Source organism: Theropithecus gelada, chromosome 16 (genome assembly GCF_003255815.1).
Source record: "Theropithecus gelada isolate Dixy chromosome 16, Tgel_1.0, whole genome shotgun sequence".
Classification (NCBI taxonomy): domain Eukaryota; kingdom Metazoa; phylum Chordata; class Mammalia; order Primates; family Cercopithecidae; genus Theropithecus; species Theropithecus gelada.
In genome coordinates this window covers 29,795,573-29,816,063 of record NC_037684.1, presented here as the reverse complement: position 1 = coordinate 29,816,063, position 20,491 = coordinate 29,795,573, and the positions used below count along the sequence as shown (strand labels likewise).

Below are 20,491 nucleotides of genomic sequence, written 5' to 3'. Positions count from 1 at the left end.
ACCAAAGGGAAAAAAAAAAAAAAAAGTTCAATGTCTTTTTCCGGAGCCCCCGGGTCCTAAAGCCAGGCGGAGATGCCCCTTGCTTCTTTCGCCGGCAACTCCAATTCTAGCCCCCTCTAGCTGGGTGGCGAAGCAGCGGAGTGTGAGAGACATCTCGGTGCTCGTCCGTGACCCCAGCTGTGCTAGAAGGGAAGGCATCTCCAGGGAAGAGCAGCTTGGTCCCGCAAAAGCTGGACTGCAAGAAGGACTTTGTGACTTGGGATGTGACGGGCACGGAGACGGAGTGGGGGGTGGTGGCAGCGCAAAGTGTGCAAGTGATAGCAGGTGTGTGCCTCCGACGTGGGCGGGGGAGACACTCGGAGGGTGCAGGAGGGTGCAGGAGGGCGCAGCGACTGAAGGCCCGGCCCCAGGGCTTCCCCCTCGTTTGGGCAGCGCAGAGGCAGCCCTCACTTAGTGTCCTGATCTCAGGCGGGGGCACTGTTTGCGTGGGGAGGGGCTTCCTGGGCTCCCCATCTCTGGCGGGAAGCGCTCCCCGACTCATTCTCTGCCTAGGGGACACCCCCACGGCAGGAGCCCGGGCCGACTGAGAGGACTTAGGACACTATCGGACCCTCCGGGAAAAGAGGGGAGACGTAGTGACCTAGGCCCCGCCCCGTCTTGCCGCCCTCGTGCCCGGCGCTAAGACCCAGCGGGCGCGCGGCCCGCCCCGGGCCTGTCCCTGTCCCCTTCCGTCCGCGGGGCCGCCAGCTCAGCTCTGGAGAGCCGGCGGCGCGGCGGGCATGGCTCGGGTGGCGTGGGGGCTGCTGTGGCTGCTGCTGGGCAGCGCCAGGGCGCAGTACGAGAAGTACAGCTTCCGGGGCTTCCCGCCAGAGGACCTGATGCCGCTGGCCGCGGCCTACGGGCACGCGCTGGAGCAGTATGAGGGCGAGAGCTGGCGCGAGAGCGCGCGCTACCTGGAGGCGGCGCTGCGGCTGCACCGGCTGCTGCGCGACAGCGAGGCCTTCTGCCACGCCAACTGCAGCGGCCCCGCTCCCGCGCCCAAGCCCGACCCAGACGACGGCCGCGCCGACGAGTGGGCCCGCGAGCTGCGGCTCTTCGGTCGCGTCCTGGAGCGCGCCGCCTGCCTGCGGCGCTGCAAGCGGACGCTGCCCGCCTTCCAGGTGCCCTACCCGCCGCGGCAGCTGCTGCGCGACTTCCAGAGCCGCTTGCCCTACCAGTACCTGCACTACGCGCTGTTCAAGGTGGGAGCCCGCCCCCACCCGGGGACCTGTCTCGGGCTGGGCGTCGTGTCACTCCACCGATCGGTCGGAGGAGCGTTGCCTTCACCCGCGGCACGAAGCCAGCCGTGCGCTCGGGACCGCGAGCTCCGTTCTTACTGACCCGCTCCCCGAACCCCTACCCCCCGACCAGGCTAACCGGCTGGAGAAGGCGGTGGCGGCGGCCTACACCTTCCTCCAGAGGAACCCGAAGCACGAGCTGACCGCCAAGTACCTCAACTACTACCGGGGGATGCTGGACGTCGCCGACGAGTCCCTCACGGACCTAGAGGCCCAGCCCTACGAGGTGGGGTGGAGGGGCAGGAGGAGGGTCCCGCCGATAGGACTTGTAGAGGAGGGGAGATGTTGGGGGCGCCCTGACTTCCCCTGCCACGCCCCTTCCAGGCCGTGTTCCTCCGGGCTGTGAAGCTCTACAACAGCGGGGATTTCCGCAGCAGCACGGAGGACATGGAGCGGGCCTTGGCAGAGTACCTGGCGGTCTTTGCCCGGTGCCTGGCCGGCTGTGAAGGGGCCCATGAGCAGGTGGACTTCAAGGACTTCTACCCGGCCATAGCAGGTATCCGCCACCCAGACCACGGCGGGCAGTCCTCTCACCCACAGGCTCGGTAAGGCAGATGTCCCCTCCCTGCACGTGGAGCACTGCGAATGTGGAGGAGCCAGCCGGGAGGAAGGCCTTGTCTGCTGAGAAAGACGCTGGGTGTAGGAGCCCCAGCTGGAAGTGTCCAAGGGGCTGGATCAGTGCAGAGAGGCAGTGACATCCCTAAAGAGTTTGGGAAGCTTGGGTTCACAGGCCTTCCAGGCAGAGGGCAGTGCAGATGCAAAGGTGCAGCAGTGAGAAGTAGCCCAGCAGGTGTGTGCAAAAAGCAATTGGTAACCAGAAATCACACCTAGTCTAGGGATCTCTAACCCCGGGGTCCCTCGAGCAGGAGCAGAAAGGACTGTCCTTGGCCAGGTGTGGTGACTCACACCTATAATCTCAGCATTTTGGGAGGCCGAGGCGGGCAGATCACGAGGTCAGGAGTTCAAGACCAGCCTGACCAACATGGTGAAACCCTGTCTCTACTAAAAATACAAAAATTAGCTGGTTGTGGTGGTGGTTGCCTGTAATCCCAGCTACTTGGGAGGCTGAGGCAGAATTGCTTGAACCTGGGAGGTGGAGGTTGCATTGAGCCAAGATCGTGCCACTGCACTCCAGCCTGGTCGACAGAGGGAGACTCCGTCTCAAAAAAAAAAAAAAAGAAAGACCTTTAGCTTTTCTGTTTGGACTTCTGCCCCACTTCTGGACCTCATCTGCTGTTCTCCCAGAATGCCCTGGCTCCCTCTGGCTTGGGGTGGTGGTTGAGTGGTGGGGGTGATGAGTCAGCCCAGCCCACAGTCATCTTCCTCATCATCATTTGTCATATAGTATGCCAAGCACTTTACACACATTCTCTCCTGTGATTGCAACAGCAACACGTTTTCTGGCCAAGCAGCCTGGTTCAGTAGGCAGAGCTTGGATTTGGAGTCTCCTCCACCTGGGGGGACAGAGCTGTTCATTGCAACGCCAGCCTCTCACTGCCGCCTCCCACCCCCAGATCTCTTTGCAGAATCCCTGCAGTGCAAGGTGGACTGTGAGGCCAATTTGACCCCCATTGTGGGCGGCTACTTCGTGGACAAGTTCGTGGCCACCATGTACCACTACCTGCAGTTTGCCTACTACAAGTGTGAGCCCCCTGGGTGGACTTGGGCAGGGGAAGAGGTGATAAGGGAGAGGACTGCATGGGAGCCTCCCAGAGTTGTGGGGAGCTTTCCTTCAGTATTGAGGACCCTGGGTGATAGGAGGAAAGGCTAGGGGCGGTGGGGATATGGGGAAGGCACCCTGGGAGTCTGGGGCAGGTGAGAGGCTGAGTGGGAACAGACAGCAGCCTCAGGGAGAAGTAGAGGGTCTCTTGGGCAAATGACTAGGCAACCAACAACTGCAGAGCACTTGACAGTTTATTTTTATTTTTTAAACGGAGTTTCACTCTGTTACCCAGGCTGGAGTGCAGTGGCACGATCTCGGCTCACTGCAACCTCTGCCTCCAGGGTTCAAGTGATTCTCCTGCCTCGGCCTCCTGAGTAGCTGGGATTACAGGTGCACACCACCACGCCCAGCTGATTTTTGTATTTTTAGTAGAGACGGGGTTTCACCATGTTGGCCAGGCTGGTCTTGAACTGCTGACCTCAGGTGATCCACTGCCTTAGCCTCCCAAAGTGCTAGGATTATAGGTATGAGCCACTGTGCCCAGCCAACACTTGAGAGTTTATAAGGCAATTTATCTTATGTGGTCCTTTCACCAACACCATGCAGCTGGCATTACTGGACCAATTTTTCAGATGGGGAAACTGAGGCTTATAGGGCAAGGGACTGTTAGTGTCATGACTAATAAAATGTGGCACCAGGACTTGTGGCTCTCCTCACTGGAGAGATCCTGGCATCCACTGGGGCTGGAATGGACAGCCTCCAGTGTTCTTGCTACTTGGAGATGCCAAGATTCAGACAGAGCTGGGAATCCGAGCAGAGCGGGGGCCAAGAACCAAGGGGCCAGGAGACCCTTCCTGGGTACAGATAGCAGAGAGGCTGAGGGCCTCTAATTCCCTAGAGCCATCATTCTCCAGCCATGTGAGCTTGAGCAATTTATCTAACCTCTCTGTGACTCAGATTTACTGTCATGGGGATGACAGTAATAGGCATGGCTGGGCATGGTGGTTCACGCCTGTAATCCCAGCACTTTGGGAAGCCCAGGCAGGCAGGTGGCTTGAGCCCAGTCCTTCAAGACCAACCTGGGCAATATGGCAAGACTCCGTGTCTACAAAAAATACAAAAAGTTAGCCAGGCATGGTGGCGAGTGCCTGTAGTCCCAGCTACTGGGGAGACTGAGGTGGGAGGATTGCTTGAGCCCTGGAGGCGGAGGCTGTACTGAGCTGAGATCGTACCACTGCACTGCAGCCTGAGTGACAGAACAAGACCCTGTCTCAAAACAAACAAAAACATACAAAAAATTAGATGGGTGTGGTGGTGCCTGCCTGTAGTCCCAGCTACTCAGGAGGCTGAGGTGAGAGGATCACCTAAGCCTGGGAGATCAAGGCTGAGGTGACCATAATTGCACCACTGCACTCCAGCCAGGGTGATAGAGTGAGACCCTGTCTCAAAAACAATAAAAAGACAATAACAGTGAGGCTTAGGTGAGTTAGTCAGGGCCTGGCATAGGGTGAGTGCCTACTACATGCTAGCTGGCATTATGCTTGGGTGGGGTAAGGAGTCCATTAGGTATTCTGGGAGGTGGCTGGGTAGCAGGGGTGCTGGACTGAACTGGGAGATGGGGTTGACTCTGAAGGGGAAGCGCCGGAGCAATTCCTCACCCCTGTCCTGCTGCAGTGAATGATGTGCGCCAGGCTGCCCGCAGCGCCGCCAGCTACATGCTCTTCGACCCCAACGACAGCATCATGCAGCAGAACCTGGTGTATTACCGCTTCCACCGGGCTCGCTGGGGCCTGGAAGAGGAGGACTTCCAGCCCCGGGAGGTGGGCACTGCTTTCTGGGGCACTTGCTGGACATGCACTTTGTAAAATATAAACTGGCAGCCGGGCGCGGTGGCTCACGCCTGTAATCCCAACACTTTGGGAGGCCGAGGCGAGCGGATCACGAGGTCAGGAGATCGAGACCATCCTGGCTAACATGGTGAAACCCCGTCTCTACTAAAAAGACAAAAAATTAGCCAGGTGTGGTGGCGGGCGCCTGTAGTCCTAGCTACTTGGGAGACTGAGGCAGGAGAATGGTGTGAACCTGGGAGGCAGAGCTTGCAGTGAGCCGAGATCGCGCCACTGCGCTCCAGTCTGGGTGACAGAGTGAGACTGTCTCAAATAATAATAATAAAATAAAATAGAAAATAAAAAATAAACTTCTGGCTTCCGTGGAAGGCAGGATGGGAAATGGAAAGAAAGAATATGAGTTGAGGTTAGAGTTCTGGATTCAGAGCTCAGCCCCACTGCTGTGTGGTCCTAGGAAGACCATGGCCCTTTCTGAATCTATTGCCTTACCTGCAAAATGGTGGTCGTATTGCCCACCTCACCAGCAGTGTCCGACGAGGGATGTATGAAGGTACACATCCACTCCTGCCTGCTCCACTCCCTACCTTCATTACCCTCACTGCTGACCTTTGTCCATCTTCCCCAGGTAACCAATGGAGGAAACCCGTTGGAATTGAGGGCCAGGCTGGCAAATACGGGATACATGTTGCCAGTTCTGCCTTCCTTGTCAGTGGCAGACATTGCTAATGGATTGAGGAACTCAGCAAACTCTCAGAATCCTTAACCCAGTGTTCCAAGCAGCCACAATGATCTGATTAGTTTGTGAGCTGATACTTGATACTTGAGCTGGGAGAGGGTCAGTGGGCCCAGATCCTAGGAGCCCTGGCTTCTTGCCATCTGGCAGCAGCAGGGTATGGCTCACCTCCACCCCGTCCTTTCCTCCTTCCAGGAGGCCATGCTCTACCACAACCAGACGGCCGAGCTGCGGGAGCTGCTGGAGTTCACCCACATGTACCTGCAGTCAGATGATGAGGTGAGTGCCTCCTGCTTTCCAGAACTAGGCTGTGATGGGGACACCTTGGACCTTTTTCTGGGGCCCCCAGTGTGCCAGAATTCAGCCCCAGCCCCTGGTGGTCAACTGTCATGAAGCAGAGAGGTTTGTCTATTCCTTGTCTAGACTGTCCCTTCCTTCCCCAGCCTCAATATTCTCATGTCCCCTTTCTGTACATGTCCCAGTCCTGCTCCTCCCAGGCCCAGCTCACATGGTGCCTCCTCCAGGAAGCCCTTGCCACATGCCCTGGCTCTTTGTTCTGGGTTAGCAGTGCCCGCTCTGACCCTGTGTGCCTCCCTGGCCACCTGTGGCCTGGACCTGGGTGATTGCAGCCCTGGTGCAATCTGTAATCCTGTAATCCCAGCAATCTAGGAGGCCGAGGCAGAGGGATCACCTGAGGTCAGGAGTTCAAGACCAGCCTGGCCAACATAGTGAAACCCTGTCTCTACTAAAAATACAAAAATTACTCAGGTGTGGTGGTGAGCACCTGTAATCTCAGCTACTTGGGAGGCTGAGGCAGGAGAATCGCTGAACCCAGAGGCAGAGCCGAGATCACGCCACTGCACTCCAGCCTGGGTGACAGATTGAGACTCTGTCTCGAAAAAAAAAAAAAAATTAAGCGAGATCAAGTATGTATTTTTCTTTTTTTTCTTGGTAACAGAATCTCGCTCTGTCACCTAGGCTGGAGTGTGCAGTGGCATGATCTCCACTCACTGCAATCTCCACTTCTTGGGTTCAAGGGATCCTCCTGTCTCAGCCTCCGAGTACCTGGGGTTACAGGCCTGCGCCACCATGTCCAGCCAATTTTATTTTGTATTTGTAGTAGAGACAGGGTTTTACCACGTTGGCCAGGCTGGTCTCAAACTCCTGACCTCAAGTGATCTGACTGCCTTGGCCTCCCAAAGTGCTGGGATTACAGGCATGAGCCACCTTGCCTGGCTGAGATCAAGTATGTAAAGCACTTGACAAAGAGCCAGCAGCCGGTAGATGCACAGTGAATGGCAGCCCAGTCTCGCTCTGTCACCCAGGCTGGAGTGCAGTGGTGCAGTCTCAGCTCACTGCAACCTCCACCTCCCAGGTTCAAGCGATTCTCCTGCCTCAGCCTCCCGAGTAGCTGGGATTACAGGTGTACGCCACCACACCCAGAATACAATACCACACCCAAAAATACAAAAAATTTTTGTATTTTCAGTAGAGACATGGGGTTTCACCATGTTGGCCAGGCTGGTCTTGAACTCCTGACCTCAAGTGATCCACCCACCTCAGCCTCCCAAAGTGCTGGGGTTACAGGTGTGAGTCACTGCGCCCAGCATATGGCAGCCGTTTTGACGGCTGTCTCTTGTTCCCTGTGGTTTGCCAGACACCAGACTAGGGGCTGGAGTAAGTTAGTGGAAGTCATGATCCGTTTCACATGCAGCTCACAGTCTAGTGGGGGAAGCACAAACAGCTGCTGGAGAGGGCAGCATACAGCACTAGGGGAGGTCTCCAGCCCAGCCAGAATCACCAGCAAGGGCTCAGCCTGGAACTGACGCCTGGCTCTGGAGGGATTAGTGCGAGTTACGCAGGCACAGGGGACGGCAGTAGTTCCTGGCAGGGAAACAGTATGAGCAAAACCATTATGCATGGACTGGCAATATTCTCACCAGAGTCTTTATGCTTAAAAGGTGGGGCTGTGCAGGGGCGATGTTTATGCTGACACCAAATTCTACTGGTGGTGCCCTATGCAGCCACTCAGGGAGGGGCAGTTTGGGGAAAATCCTCAGAACGGTCTCATTAGATCTTGAGACTGGGAAGGGAAGGGGCTTTGGGGACTGAGAGATGGGATGGGAGGTCCCATTGGCCAGGAAGGGAGCCCATATGGGTTTGGGCCTACTGTGACCCTGTTTCTTCCACAACCATGGCGCTACTCTAGATGGAGCTGGAGGAGACAGAACCGCCCCTGGAGCCTGAGGATGCCCTATCTGACGCCGAGTTTGAAGGGGAGGGTGACTACGAGGAGGGCATGTATGCTGACTGGTGGCAGGAGCCGGATGCCAAGGGCGATGAGGCTGAGGCTGGTCAGTGACACAAGTCCTTGGGGGATGGGGATGCAGCCTGGGATGGAGGTTGGGGACAGATGGATTCACTTGCTGGACTCCAGAGCCCAGGGTGTGTTTGGGTGCCGGGACCCATCCTCCAGGGGCCTCCAGCCTGTTGGCAACCCCTGTCCTGCTTGGGGGTGGAGGCGCAGCATCTCCCCTGGAGCTGGGACCAGCTGAGACCTGTCCTGGGGAGCCTCACCCCACCTCCCATCAGGACAGCACCTGGACACCCACTGGGAGTGGGTGGGGGGCCAACCCCAATGCTTTCTCCTTTCCTTTTCAGAGCCAGAGCCTGAACTGGCATGAGAAGGGGACACCCCACACCCCTCAAGCTTGGGAAGCCTGGTCCCGATGGCCCTACCCTCACCAACCTGGGCAGCAGCAAGAACTATTTATTAAAAACTTAAGATGGGCCAGGCGCGGTGGCTCACGCCTGTAATCCCAGCACTTTGGGAGGCCAAGGCGCGTGGGTCACTTGAGGCCAGGAGTTCAAAGCCAGCCTGGCCAACATGGTGAAACCCCCGTCTCTACTAAAATACATAAATTAGCCGGGTGTGGTGGCGGGCACCTGTAATCCCAGCTACTTGGGAGGCTGAGGCAGGAGAATCACTTGAACCTGGGAGGCAAAGGTTGCAGTGAACTGAGATCGTGCCACTGCACTCCAGCCTGGGCGACAAAGCAAGACTCCATCTTAAAAAAAAAAAGCAAATTTAAGATGGGCCGGGCGTGGTGACTCATGCCTGTAATCCCAGCCCTTTGGCTGGGATCACTTGAGGTCAGGAGTTCAAGACCAGCCTGGCCAACATAGTGAAATGCCATCTCTACTAAAAAATACAAAAATTAGCCAGGCATGGTGGCGCACACCTGTAATCGTAGCTACCCGGGAGGCTGAGCCAGGAGAATCACCTGAACCCAGGAGGCAGAGCTTACAGTGAGCTGAGATTGTGCCACTGCACTTCAGCCTGGGTGACAGAGTGAGACTCCATCTCAAAAAAAAAAAAAAAAAACAAACTTAAGATGGACATAGCTGACTGGGCCCTTGTCCTGCCCCACCCGTGAGTGCTGCGACCCAGACCCATCCTGCCACTTCTGTGTCTCTGGACCACAGGATGGTGGTGGCATTGCAGGTTGGCAAGTGGGCTGACAGGATCTGCCTTCCTCACTGCTCAGCCCCTCACCTGGACAGTCTCCTGGACAAGAAGTTTCCAGCTGCTGGCTGGAGTCTCAGGCCAAATTGCAGAGGGTCCTCCAGGGTACTGAAGAGCACTGGACTAGGAGTCTAGTAGTTCCAGGGCCCTGACCAGTAGGTGCTCAATAAATGTTGTTGTTGAATGAGTCATAGCACCTGTGGTCGTCTCCCTGGAGCTCAGTTGTGAGGGTACAGGCCCTTCCCTCCCTCTCTCCGCACCTGTGTCCCCTCATCTGTAAAATGTGGGGCGGAGGGGCACCATCTGGGCCCTCGCTGGTCCTCTGCACCTGGGGCTGAAGGTTCTACGAGAGAGGACGCAGTGTGCAGATCCGCCGCCAGGGGGCGTGAGAACACAGTCCTCCCCAGGCTTGGGAAGACAGTGGTTTCAGATTTCTAAGATGGGAAGTCCTGTATTTTCCTAGTTCAGGATCACTTCCCTCGGGGAATGTGGCAAGTGTGGGAGGGGGCCAAGGACATTTGCTCCTGGTGTTTACTTTCTGGGCATTTACTGACCCAGATTCCTTAGAGTTAGAGGGAGCTGGCCCTGCCGCTGCCCTCTATTCCCCCGTTCCAGAGCCGGGTTGGGGCCCCAACTGAGCAGCCAGAGGAGCCCCAGGGATGTGGTTTGATTACTTTGGGCTTCTTGGGGTGCAGTGGGACAGCCAGATCCCTCTTGACCGATTTTACATGGGCTCCCGGGGGTAGTGGGTCCCGGTGTGCAAGGTGTGCTGGCAACGATGGTGCCTGGTGGCTACCTCATAGCCTGGGACACACCTCCAAACCCCCACCCCTATTCCACAGCAGGGAGAGGGGGGCAAAGGGGGTCTGTCTGGGAGGAACCCAGGGCCAAGGCCAGCCGGGTGACAGTTCTGCCCTGTATTTCCAGCCTCCTGGGGGCAGGGTGGCAGAGTTGTCTTCCTACCCGAAGGTGGAGTCAAGGCTGGGAAGCCAAGTTCTCACTGCCCCACCGCTACCTTCTCTCCAGATGTGCCAAGTGATCTGGCCTGGGCCCTGTCGGCCACTGTTCCCAGGAGGACTCCCTGTCCCACCCCAAACCCCTCCCCTAGGCCTTTGATCGGGATGAGAGCTGGAAGGGCAGAGTCTGAGTCTGGAAAAAAGGCCAGGTCAAGGCTGGGGGCTCAGTGACCTCACTCTTTCCTCCCATAGGTGGGTCTTCCAGGGAAACACATCTGCAGTGGTAGCGTTTCCTGACCGCCTCCAGGTGCAGGGTGGCCCCGCCCCACCCCACCTCTTCCAAGCTGCTGTATTATCAGGTCCACCAAGGCCCAGCCCCTGTTTCTGGGAGGGGCTGGCCCTTCAGAGGGTGGGGAGCGGGATGTGCTGCGGCGTGTCTGCGCAGATGTGAACCCGCCATGAGCACGAGCTTTGGAATCTGGACGGCTGGGTGTGGGTCTGAAAGTGCCTGTGTGCTTGTGTGCTTGTGTGTTGCATGGATGTGCGGGTCAGGGTGTGAATGTGTGCCTGCGTGCAGTGTGCCTGCGTGCATGCATGAATGTGGGGGTTTTTTTTTCCTTTTTTTTTTTTTTTTCTTTTTGAGACAGAGTCTCACGCTGTCTCCCAGGCTGGAATGCAGTGGCGTGGCCTCAGCTCACTACAACCTCTGCCTCCTGGGTTCAAGCAGTTTTCTGCCTCAGCCTCCCAAGTAACTGGGATTACAGGCACCTGCCTGTAATAACCCAGCTAATTTTTGTGGGATTTTTTCTTTTTGTTTTTGTTTTTTGTTTTGAGACAGGGTCTCACTCTGTTGCCCAGGCTGGAGTGCAGTGGCATATCTTGGCTCACTGCAACCTCCGCCTCCCAGATTCAAGCAATTCTCCTGCCTCAGCCTCCCAAATAGCTGGGATTACAGGTGTGCGCCACTGTGCCTGGCTAATATTTGTATTTTTAGTAGAGATGGGGTTTCGCCATGTTGACCAAGCTGGTCTTGAACTCCTGACCTCAGGCAATCTGCCCACCTCGGCCTCCCAAAGTACTGAGATTACAGGCGTGAGCCACCCTGCCCAGCTAATTTTTGTATTTTTAGTAGAGACAGGGTTTCACCATGTTGGCCAGACAGGTCTCAAACTCCTGACCTCAGGTGATCCTCCCCACCTTGGCTTCCCCAAGTGCTGGGAATGAATGTGTGTTTAGAGGAATTCATTCACTCAATCAGCACATACTTATTGAGCACCTACTATGTGCCAGGCACGCTGAGGCTCTGGGCGTAGAAGAGTGAACAGAGCAGGCCAAACGCCGGGCCCACGTGGGCTTACATTCTAGCAGGGAGGCGGGCAGAAAACAATAAATGTCAGAATGTGTGAATTAGATAGGTATGGCAGATATGGAGGTGGGAAAAGGATCTGAGAGCTGATCCTTTTGCAGTTTGCAGTTGAGGTGTGATGGTAGCTGTCCAAGTGTGCATCTGTGTGTGGTGAAGCAGTGTGTGTATTAGGGAGCAGGCCCGCCCTCTCTAGGCACCACTCCTGTGCAGCACTTTAGCCCAGGCCATTGGCCCAGCCTTGCCTTACTCAGCTCCCCTTTCCCAGGGAACTGCCAGCCCCTCCAGCCTCCCCTGATGCCAGCATCTCCCCAGAGCCCAGCCAGCTCCCCAAACCGGTGAAACCTACTCCCAGCCAGTCCCAGTGTGGGCCCTCTGGGGCCCTCCAGCTCATTCTCCTGACTCCACCCATCCAGACAGTTTCACCTCCTCCACACCTCCATCTCAGGCAGCCACCTCCCCACCCGCCCCCACACCCCACCCAGCACCTCACCAGTCCTAGAATCTTGGAATAATGGGTTGGAGGTTAGGGATGACCAAAAGGGCTCTAGGGAGGCTGGCCTCATGCAGCAGGACCAGACTCAGATGTCATGGGAAGACCCCATCCTAAGGAAATCAGAGCTACTACGATGTACTAAGTGCCTACTGTGTGCCAGGCACTTGGGAGCTTATTTACCTCAGCCTCCCGAGTAGCACTGACCACAGACATGTGCCAGCACACCCAGCTATTTTTTTTTGATTTTTGGTAGAGACAGGGTCTTGCTCTGTTGCCTAGGCTGGTGTCAAACTCCTGGGCTCAAGTGATCCTCCTGCCTTGGCCTCCCAAAGTGCTGGCATTACAGACATGAGCCAACACCAGGCCTCTTGACAAATTATTCATAACCCTCAAAACAGTCCTGAGATGCAGATGTCAGTTCCCCTCTGCTCCAGGTGGGGCTGAGGAATGACAAGCAATTTGTCTAGGGTTCCTTGAGGTGGTTGGTGACTGAACTGGGTTTGGATCTTTTCTCACTAAATCAGTGCTGCTCAGAGTAGGGAGACAGTACCCTGGTCGCAGGGGCTGGCCTGGTGTGTGTTTGTTCGTTTCTGAGACGTAGTCTCACTCCAGCCCAGGCTGGAGTGCAGTGGCGTGATCTCGGCTCACTGTAACCTCCAACTCCCTGGTTCAAGCGATTCTTCTGCCCCGGCCTCCTGAGTAGCTGGGATTAGAGGCACGCGCCACTATGCTCGGCTAATTTGTTTTTAGTAGAGACACACCATGTTGGCCAGGATGGTCTTGATTTCCTGACCTCGTGATCCACCTGCCTCAGCTTCCCAAAGTGCTGGTATTACAGGCGTGAGCCACCCGCCCGGCCGGCCTGGTTTTGTTAGGCTGTCAGCCGGGGCCAGGGAGAGGAGAAGGTGAGCTGCAGGATGTGGAGATAAATCCCCTACAGGGCCCTGCGCTGTGGCTCACACCTGTAATCCCAGCACTTTAGGAGGCCAAACAAGGCGGTTGGATCACTTGAGCCCTGGTCAACATGGTGAAACCCTGTCTGTACCAAAAAGTACGAAAATAGGCCGGGCGCGGTGGCTCAAGCCTGTAATCCCAGCACTTTGGGAGGCCGAGACGGGTGGATCACGAGGTCAGGAGATCGAGACCATCCTGGCTAACACGGTGAAACCCCGTCTCTACTAAAAAATACAAAAAACTAGCCGGGCGAAGTGGCGGGCGCCTGTGGTCCCAGCTACTCGGGAGGCTGAGGCAGGAGAATGGCGTAAACCCGGGAGGCGGAGCTTGCAGTGAGCTGAGATCCGGCCACTGCACTCCAGCCTGGGCGACACAGCCAGACTCAGTCTCAAAAAAAAAAAAAAAAAAAAAAAAAAAAAAAAAAAAAAAAAGTACGAAAATTAGGCCAGGCACAGTGGCTCACGCCTGTAATCCCAGCACTTTGGGAGGCCGAAGCGGGCAAATCACCTGAGATTAGGAGTATGAGACCAGCCTGGCCAACATGGTGAAACCCCGTCTCTATTAAAAATACAAAATTAGCCGGGTGTGATGGCGCATGCCTGTAATCCCAGCTACTTGGGAGGTTGAGGCAGGAAAATCTCTTGAACCTGGGAGGTGGAAGTTGCAGTGAGCCAAGATCGCACCATTGCACTCCAGCCTGGGCAAGGAGAACAAAACTCTGTCTCAAAAGAAAAAAAAAAAAAGAAAGAAAATTAGCTGGGTGTGGTGGAATGCGACTGTAATCCCAGCTACTCAGGAGGCTGAGGTAGGAGGATCACTTGAGCTTGGGAGGGGAAGGTTGCAGTCAGCCAAGATCAGGCCACTGCACTTCAGCCTGGAGCCTGGATGACAGAGTGAGTCTAAAAAAAAAAAAAAATCCCCTGCAATGCCACACCTCAGGTCTCGCTGAAGGAGGCAAGGAGTGAGAAGGGAGGGGGAAAGAAAACAATGAAAGGAAGAAAGAAGGAAGGGAGCAAAGAAGGAAGAAATGAAGGGAGGGAGGACAGAAGGAGGAAGAAATGAGTTAAGGGAGGCAGGGGGCCTGGGGACAGAGTTGCTGGGGTCACTTAGTCTAACAACTTCCTGAATTCTGAGAGTCATGATCAGGGAGGTGGGAGGGAGTCCCTTGGGCTCCCCGCAAATTCAGTAAATGCCAGCAGAAGAAATTCCACTCTTAGATTTGAAAAGTAGTTCTTGCCAGGTGCAGCTCATGTCTGTAATCCCAGCACTTTGGGAGGCTGAGGCAGGTGGATCACCTGAGATCAGGAGTTTGAGACCAGCCTGGTCAACATGGTGAAACCCTGTCTCTACTGAAAATACAAAAAATTAACTGGGTGTGGTGGTGGGCTCCTGTAATCCCAGCTACTGGGAGGAGGCTGAGGCAGGAGAATCGCTTGAACCTGGGAAGTGAAGGTTGCAGTGAGCCAGCATCTCACCACTGCGCTCCAACCTGGGTGACAGAGTGAGACTCCCTCTCAATTAAAAAAAAAAAAAAAAGGCCAGGTGCAGTGGCTCACGCCTGTAATCCTAGCACTCTGGGAGGCCAAGGCGGGCGGATCACGAGGTCAGGAGATCCAGACCATCCTGGCTAACGCGGTGAAACCCTGTCTCTACTAAAAATACAAAAAATTAGCTGTGTGTGGTGGTGGATGCCTGTAGTCCCAGCTACTCAGGAGGCTGAGGCAAGAGAATGGCCTGAACCTGGGAGGTGGAGTTTGCAGTGAGCCGAGATTGCGCCACTGCACTCCAGCCTGGATGACAGAGCGAGACTCCATCTCAAAAAAAAAAAAAAAAAAAAGGAAAGAAAAAGAGAAAAGTAGTTCTTGAAGTCTCAACCTGGTTCTCTGTCTCTGGGAGAATAGACTCTCCCTTGGGAACAAAGAGAGGCCCCTTCCCCTTGTCAGAAAGCTGTGGCCAGTTGTCGCTGGAGCCAATAGCTCAAGATGACTGGCAGCCACAGGGCTCAACTCAGACAGTTTCCCCATTCTGAGGCCTTACTCCAGGCCTTCTTTTGTATCTTGTCTCTAAGGACAGCCCTGGCAGATAGATGGCTTCCATTTTGTGGATGGGGAAACTGAGGCCCAGAGAGTCTGGGTTGGGCCCCCAGGGCTGAGGCTCACTCTAACTAGGCTGGCGCAGCCCTGCCCAGCTCCCTTCACAAGTTCCAAGATGACTTGGAAATTAGATGGGAGTGTGCTGAGGGCTGGGGACAGCCCCCGGGTACCAGCCCCATCCCAAACCCCAGGTCTGACCTATGGACACATCACTGCGTAATCACTGCCTGCCTGGGTCCCATCTGGCGCCAGGGTGCCTGGATAGCATCTCTTCTGTCCCCCAAACAGCCCTTGGGATAGGAATACCTCATGCCCGTGACTCAGGTGGGGTAACTGAGATAACTGGGAGTCTTCCCTCCACATGCATATACTGTACAGAAAGTCCCCAATTTACTGTACAGAAAGTCCCCAATTTACAATGATTCAACTTAGGGTTTTTCGACTTTAGGATGGTATAAAAGTGAAAAGCATTCAGTAGCAACTGTACTTCAAGCACCCAAACAACCATGCTCTTTTTTCACTTTCAGTATAGTATTCAATACATTACATGAGATAGTCAACAAGTTCTTTTTACTTTTTGAGACAGAGTCTCACTGTTGTCGCCCAGGCTGGAGTGCAGTGGCGTAATCTCGGCTCACTGCAACCTCTGCCTCCTGGGTTCAAGCAATTCTCCTGCCTCAGCCTCCTGAGTAGATGGGATTACAGGTGTGTGCCACAATGCCAGGCTAATTTTTTGTATTTTTAGTAGAGACGGAGTTTCACCATGTTGTCCAGGCTGGTCTTGAATTCCTGACCTCCAGTGATCCGCCCGCCTTGGCCTCCCAAAGTGCTGGGATTATAGGCATGAGCCGCCGCGCCCGACCAAGATATTCAACAAGTTCTCATAAAATAAGCTTCGTGTGAGGCGATTTTGCCCCACTGTAGGCTGAAGTGTTCTAAGCCCATCTGAGGTAGGCTAGGTGTATTAAGTGCATTTTCTTCTTTTTTAAAAATTTTTAATTTTAATTTTTTCCCCTTGTCTCCTCTCACAATCTTCTTTTTTTATTTTTTTGGAGACAGGGTCTTGAACTGTCGCCCAGGCTAGAGTGCAGTGGCACGATCTCAGGTTACTGCAACCCCCACCTTCCAGGCTCAAGTGAACCTTCCGAGCAGCTGAGACTGCAGGCATGCATGCGCCACCATGCTCAGCTCATTTTTTAATGTTTTGTACAGATGGGGTCTCCCTGTATTGCATTTCAACTTACAATGTCTATGAGGACATAACCCCTCTGAAACTGAGGAGCATCTGCACCACTTGATCCTTTCTTTCTTTCTTTCTTTTTTTTTTTTTTTTTTTGAGACGGAGTCTCGCTCTGTCGCCCAGGCTGGAGTGCAGTGGCCGGATCTCAGCTCACTGCAAGCTCCGCCTCCCGGGTTCACGCCATTCTCCTGCCTCAGCCTCCCGAGTAGCTGGGACTACAGGCGCCCGCCACCTCGCCCGGCTAGTTTTTTGTATTTTTTAGTAGAGACGGGGTTTCACCGGGTTAGCCAGGATGGTCTCTATCTCCTGACCTCGTGATCCGCCTGTCTTGGCCTCCCAAAGTGCTGGGATTACAGGCTTGAGCCACCGCTCCCGGCCTTTTTTTTTTTTTTTTTTTGTGAGAGGGGGTTTCACTCTTGTTGCCCAGGCTGGAGTGCGGTCGCGCAATCTCGACTCACCGCAACCTCCACCTCCCGGGTTCAAGCGATTCTCCTGCCTCAGCCTCCTGAGTAGCTGGGATTACAGGTGCCTGCCACCATGGCCGGCTAATTTTGTATTTGTAGTAGAGACAGGGTTTCTCCATGTTCGTCAGGCTGGTCTCGACCTCAGGTGATCTGCCCACCTCGGCCTCCCAAAGCGCTGGGATTACAGGCGTGAGCCACCGCGCCCAGTCTTGATCCTTTCCCTTTCCAGAAGAACTTACTAAGTGAGGTCATGTGCAAAGAAGCGGCCAAGAGAACTTGACATTTTCCATTTGGGGTCACCTTTTTCACCTTTCTTTTCAGAAGAAAAGTGTGATATTGTGTTGCTGGGGTGAAATAAGGGGTAGCCAAGCCAAATTCCTTTATTTTCCCTTGACTACTGGGTTAAATCCTCCTGGCCTTCCTGGAGGAGGGAGCTGGGAAGGGGCAAGGTTCAGCCAATGTTAACTGGAGAATTTGGCCTTTCCTCCCTGGCCCCAGGCGGTAGGGGGTCATTTGAGAGCCTCACAGCCCTAAAAAAAAAAAAACCTCCCATTAAAATGTTTTACATTATCTCCGGATGAAGTTATAAACCCAGTCACAGAGACAGGGGCAGGACTGAAGTCAGAAAATCCTGTCATATGACCTTAACCTTGAGCATAATTGTTTTGATAACGCCATTTTGTTTATTTATTTTAAAATACATCTGTGTCCTCAAACATGAAAATGTCCCCGGCTTTGGAGCCGCTTTCCCCCAGCTCACACACACTTTGGACCTGGCAGCCCTCTTCTCCATCAGCCCTTAGTGGCAGCCTGGCCCAAGCTTCACCCTCCCCCACACACCCGCCCCTCCCCCTGGCTACTTCCAGGTTCTCTGTTGGGGCCATAAATGCTGCAGGAGCTGTAAGTTGGCTGCTGCTTCCACTGGAGGCTGAAGTGCTGATGAAATATTGAAGGATCTCAACTCTCAAATTCCTCGGGGGCCGTGGGACGGGGCTGGGAAAGACGGGATGAAAGTACAAGGCCAGGGGCCGCCGAGTCCTGTCCCAGTTCTCAGCCAGGTGGAGTCCAGCGCTCAGAGACCAGGGAAGCAGAGAAGGCAGGAGGGCGAGAGGCGGGAGTGGAGAAGGGTCTCTTTGCATAACTGATGGCTAGAGGCTCTGGGTGGTGCCATCCACTGGTTGACTTAGGGGAAGTAAGGCCTGGGTCTCCGACCACCCAGAGCCACCCAACCCTCCTCCATCCCTGGCTCTCTAACTCCAAGGTTTTCCTGGAGTCACACCTCGGGCTGACAAAATCAAGCCGGCAAAATCGGTTCTCATCACCTCTCTGACTGCAGCCCGTCTTCGCCTTCCTTGGGGTGGAAAGAGACCTACGTTGGTGGGCGAGGTGAACTAGCTGGCAGAAGACCAAGGTTCAAGTCCCAGCCCTGCCAGGAATTTTCTTGTGTGATCTTAGGGAAGTCCCTATCCTGGTTCCAGCCTCAGTTTCTTCATAGATGCAGGGAAAAGGGGGCTCTGCTTAGACTATGCCTTCTTCCTCTTCCCAAGGCTCTCCACAGGTGGGGGAGAAATGGCTGCCTCCAGCCCTGTGTGCGAGTGAGAGGGATGGCCTCTCCGTGGGAAGCATGCCTTGTCAGGGCAGGCATCTCTCCTGGCTTGTGGAAAGAGGGAGGAGCGGGCAGGCTGGCAGGGCGGGTGGGGCCCCAGCTGTGTCAGCCTGTGCGTGGAGTCGCCCAGACCAGGAGCAGGAAGCGGGTGACTCAGGTGGCAAGGACTCCATCACCCCTCCCCACTCAGGAGGAGTGTGCTGCTTAGAGAGTTGGTGAACCAGCTCCAGAGCACAATCTAGATGCCAGCAGTCCTGGAGTTGCAACTTGGGGGGCTTGCGGTGAGTCAGGAGGGGCAGCCTGGGACGGGCATTCTCTGGAGAGTTTTCGACAGACCCTTCTCCAGCCTCTCCCTCCACCACCACTGGCCCCTGCTATCTCACCCTGGCCTGTACTATTTCTGGCCCTTCCTATCTCTGTTTTCTTGCCTCCTGTTTTCCTTCTGACATTCCATCCCCACCCACACGCCTTGCAGTGAAGTGTCGCTGGAGCTACATCTGTAATTAAAAGATATACGCCCACAGGACCAGGCTGTGGGCAGCCTCTGGCCTCAAGGCCCCTCCACTGGACACAAGGCAGGAAAAACGGCAGGAGTCCATCTCCCTACAGCCTCCCTCCAGGGCCCTGCACCCTCCTGCTCACTTCCCAGCTTCTGGCCATGCTTGGGCCCACTCCAGCCAGCAGAGTTTGGGAGCCTGCAGGCTCTTCTGCAGCTGTGTCCTCCCCCAGCCACAAAGGGGGCCTCCTGAGTAAGCCCTCACCCCCAAAACCAGTGGGCAGGGGCAGGAGCACAAATGAGGCCCACATGCCATAGATCTAGGTAAGTTATAGAGCACACTCCCAGGCCAGTCGTGGTGGCTCACGCCTGTAATCCTAGCACTTCGGGAGGCCGAGGCGGGCAGATCACTTGGGGCTAGGAGTTCAAGACCAGCGTGGCCAATGTGGTGAAACCCCGTCTCTACCAAAAATACAAAAATTGGCCAGACATGGTGGCGCATGCCTGTAATCCCAGCTACTTGGGAGGCTGAGGCGTGAGAATCACTTGAACCTGGGAGGCGGAGGTTGCAGTGAGCCAAGATCACACCACTGCACTCTAGCCTGGGCGACAGAGCAAGACTCTGTCTCAAAAAAAAAAAAAAAAAAAAAAAAAAAGAGGAGCATGCTCCCAAACTGCTAGGTCAGATATACCTTCACAGGCGCACCACCTCGATGACCTGAAAGTCCATGATGGAAGCCCAAGTTCTCACTCTGTCAGGGTATGGCAGCCCCATGGAGAATGGCTCCTCCCTGGCCACCAGCCAGGGCCTGGGCCATTTCCCTTTCCTTAGCACCTCTGGCTCTGCCTGTGCCACAAGGGCCTCCAGCCTGTGCACAGAGATTCCCTAGCCCGCGTGTCCATGCTGCCTCTATATCCCCACCCCAGCCATCACTGCCCCTTGTCATGTTCCTAGTTTGGCCCGTGTGTCCATGCACAGTAGCGCTAGTGCCACTGCTCCTGGGGAGAAGGACCACAGTCAGGGACCTGTAGGCCTAGAAAGTAGAGTCAGTGCTGGGCAGGAACTCCAGAGTTTCTGGTGCTGGTCCCTGGAGTGTGGTCTAGAAAGGATGTGAAGTCCATGTAGGCTCCTCTGTCCCTTTGCACCTGTGTGGAAGGGGCGACCCCAGGAGGGCCAGAGTGGAGGCCTTTTAAAGGCCAGGACCAGCCGGGCACAGTGGCTCACGCCTGTAATTCCAGCACTTTTGGAGGCCGAGGCGGGTGGATCACGAGGTCAGGAGATCAAGACCATCCTGGTTACCACGGTGAAACCCCATCTCTACTAAAAAAAAAAAAAAAAAAAAAAAAGAAAATTAGCCAGGCGTGGTGGCATGTGTCTGTAGTCCCAGAAACTCAGGAGGCTGAGGTAGAAGAATTACTTGAACCCGGGAGGCGGAGGTTGCAGTGAGCCAAGGTAGCACCACTGCACTCCAGCCTGGGTGACAGAGCGAGACTCCAAAAAAAAAAAAAAAAAAAAAAAAAAGGCCAGGACCTGGAGAGAAACTGGGTGTAAGGATGGCTCTGGCCAGGTGTGGTGGCTCACACCTGTAATTCCCACACTTTGGGAGGCCAAGGTGGAAGGATCACTTGAAGCCAGGAGTTCCAGACCAACCTGGGCAACATGGCAAGACCTCATCTCTACCAAAAAAAAGAAAAAATATTAGCTGGGTGTGGTGGT

General features: G+C 55.1%; 1 protein-coding gene across 3 annotated transcripts; it reads left to right on the top strand.

Annotated features, from left to right (window-relative positions):
- The first annotated feature begins 69 nt into the window (after positions 1–69).
- P3H4 (prolyl 3-hydroxylase family member 4 (non-enzymatic)) lies at positions 70–9,299 on the top strand. Of its 3 annotated transcripts, XM_025360854.1 has the most exons (9): positions 70–324; positions 553–1,241; positions 1,411–1,563; positions 1,662–1,833; positions 2,852–2,980; positions 4,675–4,820; positions 5,776–5,859; positions 7,790–7,934; positions 8,242–9,294. In XM_025360854.1, exons 2-9 carry the CDS (start codon positions 780–782, stop codon positions 8,262–8,264), a joined length of 1,314 nt encoding a protein of 437 aa, XP_025216639.1. In that variant the 5' UTR covers positions 70–324; positions 553–779; the 3' UTR covers positions 8,265–9,294. The 3 variants fall into 3 exon arrangements, with proteins under 3 accessions (XP_025216639.1, XP_025216638.1, XP_025216637.1); XM_025360853.1 differs by lacking the exon at positions 70–324 and having other exon boundaries at positions 496–1,241; positions 8,242–9,293; XM_025360852.1 differs by lacking the exon at positions 70–324 and having other exon boundaries at positions 683–1,563; positions 8,242–9,299.
- The last annotated feature ends 11,192 nt before the right edge of the window (positions 9,300–20,491 follow it).

Excerpts from the sequence above, each read along its gene's own strand:
- P3H4 (XM_025360852.1), top strand. The coding sequence starts at position 919 with ATGAGGGCGAGAGCTGGCGCGAGAGCGCGCGCTACCTGGAGGCGGCGC. Across the intron at positions 1,564-1,661 it reads TAGAGGCCCAGCCCTACGAG|GCCGTGTTCCTCCGGGCTGT; the intron begins GTGGGGTGGAGG and ends CGCCCCTTCCAG. Across the intron at positions 2,981-4,674 it reads GCAGTTTGCCTACTACAAGT|TGAATGATGTGCGCCAGGCT; the intron begins GTGAGCCCCCTG and ends GTCCTGCTGCAG.